This window comes from Rhinopithecus bieti, unplaced genomic scaffold, assembly GCF_001698545.2.
Source record: "Rhinopithecus bieti isolate Rb0 unplaced genomic scaffold, ASM169854v2 scaffold_7605, whole genome shotgun sequence".
Classification (NCBI taxonomy): Eukaryota; Metazoa; Chordata; class Mammalia; order Primates; family Cercopithecidae; genus Rhinopithecus; species Rhinopithecus bieti.
In genome coordinates, this window is record NW_016805506.1 from 305,162 (window position 1) to 311,161 (window position 6,000).

The window sequence follows — 6,000 nt, forward strand, 5'->3', positions numbered from 1 at the left end:
TGCAAAAGTAATAGCACCAACATAATAGTACATAGTGATTAAGTTAAAAGGTTTGAGAATCAGACTTTTGGGTTCTCCCTGGCCCCACAACTTACTAGAATGTCCCCTTGGACAGATTACAATAGTTGTTTGTACCTTAGTGAAATTATCTGTAAAATGGGAATTACCACTGTACCTGCTTCATAGGGTTGCTGTGACAATCAAATGAGATAAGATGTGTATATCATTTAACCTGCTTCTTGGAATAAGTTAAGTGTCAATAAGCGCCAACAATTACCCTTAGGGGCCAGAGAGGTGGTTTCATGCAGACAGCATGGCATGGGAAAGAGCACTGAGGACAGTGCACATCAATCTAGGAAAGACAGTGGAGACCAGAGCTCTGTGTGGCTTTGAGTGCCATGTTCATAACCTGAACATGCCTGAAGGTGCTAGATAACCACTGAAGCTGTGGGAAAAGGGGGATGACCTGATCAGAGCCAAGTTACAGGAAATGGAGAAGTGAGACGCAAGAAGAGGAGACTACTACTTTTTCTGTCTACTCAGCTGGGGACTACTTGTAGATAGAAAAAAATGGTTTGGAAATTAAGCAGTGACAAGTTGGTTTCCTTCATATACAAAGTCACATAGATGGTAGAAGAAGAAAGAAGGAACGAGGAGGAGAAGGAGAAGGAGGAAGAGAAGTAGGAGGAGATGAAAATGAAGGAGGAGGAGATGTAGACAGAGAAGGAGGAGGGGGAAGAGGGTAAGGAGGATAAGGAGGAAGAGGAGGAGAAGGAGGAGGAGGAGGAGAAGAGAAGGAGAAGGAGAAGCAACAGCAGCAGCAGGAGTGAGGAAAAGGAGCAGGAAGAAAATATCTGCTGTTTAACAACTGCTGGGTTAGGAACTGTGCTGAGATATTCTTACAACCCTGTGAGACAAGAGTGGCTTGGAGAAGTAGAGGGATTTGCCCTGAGTGACATAGCTAGGTAGCAGCAGAAACAGAAGTTGAATTAATTCTGTCTAATTTACAATACCACTCTTGATCATTCTGTTATTCAGCCTACTAAAAAGTAGGCTCAGATCCCTGTTTCTGGCTCCCAGACTGAGGATGTCTCCTACTAGAATGCTCTGCCACTTTGTACTCTCTGACCAGCGACAACGTAAAGAACATCTACTCTGCAGAGGTCCTGGTGTTACACACTTTCTATATACAGTTGCTAATCTCAATCACTGTAAAATTTATACGATCCATTCTCATTCTCAGCTGAGGCACTTGGGGCTCAGAGAGGTTAGCTCTGGGTGTAGGGAGCATAGGTCTTCAGCCTCCAAGGGGATTTATCAGGGAGAGTGGCACACGTTCTATGAGCACAGGGAAGCAAGGGAAGAAGGCACAGATCTCCCTAGCATCTTTGGAATCAGGGAACAGCCTTCTGACTTCCTGGCCAGATGTGCCAGGAGGGCCTACCTCGAGACTTGCTCCTCCGCTTCCTCTTTCCTGCCGACGTGCTGCGCAGGGCTGGTTGCAGCTGACCGATCTCGATGGGCGTGTTAGCGCGGAAACTCTCCTTGAACTTCTGCATCAGGGACTCCACTGTCTCCTGAGTCACCTCAGCTGCTGCTATAAGGTAGCAATGGAGCTGAGGTTAGGGCTTGAGCCCACCCTCAGCCCCTAGAGCACTAGGCCTGGCCACCCTAATTCCTTGAAACTCCCTCCCTGACCCATTGAAGATACAGAATCACAACTTGTCAGTCTAACCACAGATGTATCTGTTGGTATCTGTTGGATTACATACTTATGTATTCAACATTTACTACGTTCCAGGTACTGCTCTAGGCCCTTGAGACTAGAGGGCTTGGTAGTGAAATGTGAGACACAATTCATTATTCAAGTAATTCTTATTTCAATAGGAGACATATCCAGACAATTCTAACATTGTACAATAGTTTTGCAATAGAAGAGTACAAAATTCCAGAGGATCACTGAAAAGGGTCAACTAACCCATCTGAGAATCAAGGTAGGCTTCCAGAAGGAGGCAATATTTAGGATGAGACCTTAAGGATGAGTAAGAATTAGTAAAGAAAGCAGGATCAGGGTGAGGTTGGATAGACTAGAGAAGACAGCATCCTGGATGGAAGGAAAAGTATGTGTGATGATCTGAAGCCAGAAGAAGCATGGTGCTTGAGCAATGGAAAGCAATTTATGGTAGTTGCAAGGGAGCTTGCGATGAGGTTGGAGTGAAAAGGACATCTGGTAGGCCACACTTAGGAGTATAAATTGTATCCTAATGGCAAAAGGTAATCACCAAAAGGTTTTAAACAGGAAATTGATGTGTTCAAGTTAAGTCACTTTGAAAACAATCACTAACTAAAGTATGGAGAATCCAAATTGAGGGAGGAAAGGAGGCCTGGACTGGTGCTTTGGAAGTAGCCAGCCAAAGGCAATGGTGGCCTGAACCAGGGCAGTGGCAACGAAGTTCACACAGTATCTTAGGAGACACAACAACAGTACTGTGGATATGTTGATCACTTAGCAACATAAACCCATTTTATTGAGGGGATGTTGAAGCCTCAAAACACAATATATGACTTGCTCCAAGATAGGAAGTAGCAGAGTCAAGCCTTCTAACCCCTTGTCCAATATTCCATTTGCACCAATACCCTCCAATGAACTGTTAGTAGCCACATTTCCAAAAAAGTTTCAAAATTGAAACTGGTAGAAAGTTCAGTACATGGAGAAAGTAAGGTCAGAAGAGCAGAGAGAAAAAGTTGGAAGATAAAAGGAAAAAAATAACAGAAAAGCTTGAGAAGGAAGGAAAGAGGCAACATAAAAAGCAAGGAGAGAAAACCAAAAAGAAGAAAAGAAAATTTGCTGAATAGCCTCAGTGCCTTTGTTCTGAGAAATTCCCAAAGATAGCCCTGACTTTGAAATCTTCAAACTCAGCCTTCCCTCCATCTATGTCTCCAGAGGTTCAAAAATTTCTTCTTCAGTTTGAGCTACCTGCTGTCTGATGCCAAGAGATGGGATGTGCCAACGATTTCTGCTTCTTTGAAGGGGCTTCATCAGACTAGACAAAGAAGGCTCCTGAACATCCCAGTATTCATTTCTAAGGAGCTCCTGTTTTCTCAGGGAAGCTTATCAGCTTAGACAGATGTGTCTGCAGAGTAAGTCAGACCTAGAGGGCTTGCTCTGGTATTGGGTTTTGTGAGAAGTCCCATCTTGAGGGTGACAGGGAAAATGTATGATTACTAAGGAAGAAAGACAATTGACAGTAAAAATGAATCAAGTGGTAGCATTACAGTTTCCTCATCTGCCTCCTTTGCTATCTCTCTCCACAGATATCTCAATTAGGTGTACTTGGAGATGAACTGAGAAGATTCCAGACATGGGTTCCCTTCTCCAAGCCTGGGATGAAGAATCCTTCAGCTATAGCCTACAGTACAATTCTGAGAATCAATGACATGCCCAGTTTTGATTCCTTAAACCCAGAGAGAAAAGTGCTTTGCCCAGAATTGTAACAGGTGGGCTACACTTTGGTCAAAAGTCCAGAATAAGCCACAGTTCGGAATCCTCAAAGGGAATGACCCACATAGGGTCTGTCAATATTCATTCATTCATTTCTGCATTTATTCATTGATTCATTCATTCAACAGAATTTACAGAAAAAAAACTTTAGATACCAATGCTGCGAACCAAAGACATAGCTTAGTTTGGGCTGCCATAACAAAAATCTCATAGCCTGATTGTCGTAAACAACAGACATTTACTTTTTTCACAGTTCTGAAGGCTAAAAGTTCAACATCAGGGTGGTTTTGGTGAGATTTCTATTCCTGGCTTACAGATGGCCACCTTCTCCTCCCTGTGTCCTCACTCTGTGGGGGAGCAGGGAAAGAGAGAGAGAAGAGAGAATAAACTCTCCTTTCCTCTTTTGATAAGGCCAAAGTTCAATCAGATCAGGACCCCTTCTTATGACCTCATTTAATCTTAATTACTTCTCAAAGATTCTATCTCCAGACACAGCCACAGATCAAATTGTGCTCCCTCCTTCTCCAATTTATATGCTGGAGCTCTAACTCCCAGTGTGACTGTATTTGGAGGTGAGGGTTTTAGTAGGTAATTAAGGTTAGATGAAGTCATAAGAATGGGATCCCAATCTGATAGGATAGGTGACCTTATAAAAAGGGCAAGAAAGAAAGTGGGGTCTTTCTATGGCCACACACTGAGGGAAGGCTGTGAGAGGACACAGTAACGGGTGGCATCTGCAGGCCAGGAAGAGGACCCTCGCCAGAACTCAAACACACTGGCACCTTGATCTTGACTTTTCAGCCTCCAGAAGTATGAGAAAATAAATTTCTCTTGTTTAAGGCACCCAGCCTACAGGTTAAGCATCCCTAATCCGAAAATCTGAAATCTGAAATGCTCCAAAATCTGAAACCTTTTGAGCATGGACATGATGATGCTTGAATGTCATTCTCTGAGGCAAGCTTGTCCAACCCGCAGCCCAGGGGTCACATGCAGCCCAGAGCAGCTTTGAATGCAGCCCTAACGCAAATTCATAAACTTCCATAAAACATTATGAGATTTGAATTTTTTGTTTTTTGTTCATTTGTTTTGGTTTTGGTTTTAGTTCATCAGCTATTGTTAATGTTAGTGTATTTTATGTATGGCCCATTCTTCTTTGAATGTGGTCCAGGAAAACCAAAAGATTGGATACCCTGCTCCACGGACATGATTTTGGAAGCATTAAAAAAATTTTCTTTTTAGTTTTTGTAGGTACATAGAAGATGTATATGTTTATGGAGTAAAAGAGACATTTTGATACCAGCATGCAGGGTGAAATAAGCACAGCATGGAGAATAGGGTATCCATCCCATCAAGTATTTAGTATTTGAATTACAAACAAACCAATTATACTCTTCAAGTTATCTAAAATACACAATGAAGTTATTATTGACTATAATCACTCTGTTGTGCTATCACATAGGCCTTATTCATTTTTTCTAACTATTTTTTTTAACCCATTAACCATCCCCACCTTCCCCACATCCTCTCCAAGGGAATATTTTGGATTTTGGATTAGGGATGTCCACTGGTATGTAAAATGTAAATATTCCAAAATTAAAATAAAATAAAATCAAAACACTTCTGGTCTCAAGCATTTTGGATAAGGGATGCTCAGCCTGTATTTTGCTATGGTAGCTTGAGGAGACTAAAGCACAGTCAGACGGGTGGTTAGGGTTTCAATACAAGAATTTGGTGGGGAGGTGGACACAAACATTCAATCCATAACGAGGTAAAATATTGAATAAAACCACACAATTTCCTCATGCTTGCCATATAGATAAGAAGACCAATATTAATTAATGATTGACATCTGAATGTAAAATTTACAAGTGATATGTTCTCTAAAGGAGAGATGAAGGATGACATGAAAGACTATGTTAGAAGACTATGAGCTAGTCTAGGAAAATCATGGAAATTTGCTCCAATAAAGTGAGCAGTGTGACTAAGGTCTTAGAGTATAGTTAATCGGATGGAGAGGAAGTAGCAGGGATTAGGAGGAGTGAAGTGAGGACAGCAAAAGAGGCAGAGGAAACAGTCTACACAGAGACCTCTTGGGGAGAAAGAATATGGGAGGGGCTGTAATCTGCGACTGGGGCTGAATCACTGAAAGCAGGCAATGTGAGATAATACTGGAGGAAAAAAAAAAAAAAATAGAAAGCCCTAATCCTAGCCCTAACCCTTGAGGCTTTGTTAAGAACAGGACGCGTCACGCTACCTGACTTCAAACTATACTACAAGGCTACAGTAACCAAAACAGCATGGTACTGGTACCAAAACAGACATATAGACCAATGGAACAGAACAGAGTCCTCAGAAATAATACCACACATCTACAACCATCTGATCTTTGACAAACCTGAGAGAAACAAGAAATGGGGAAAGGATTCCCTATTTAATAAATGGTGCTGGGAAAATTGGCTAGCCATAAGTAGAAAGCTGAAACTGGATCCTTTCCTTAC

At 42.0% G+C, this 6,000-nt stretch overlaps 1 protein-coding gene across 1 annotated transcript in view; it reads right to left on the reverse strand.

Moving 5' to 3' along the window:
- LOC108530051 (astrotactin-2-like) overlaps window positions 1-6,000 on the reverse strand; it is a 562,148-nt gene that overhangs the window by 275,768 nt on the left and 280,380 nt on the right. Inside the window, exon 4 of the mRNA XM_017872710.1 lies at window positions 1,445-1,597. Within this exon, the coding sequence (XP_017728199.1) occupies window positions 1,445-1,597 (153 nt within the window). The remainder of the gene's footprint in view (window positions 1-1,444; window positions 1,598-6,000) is intronic.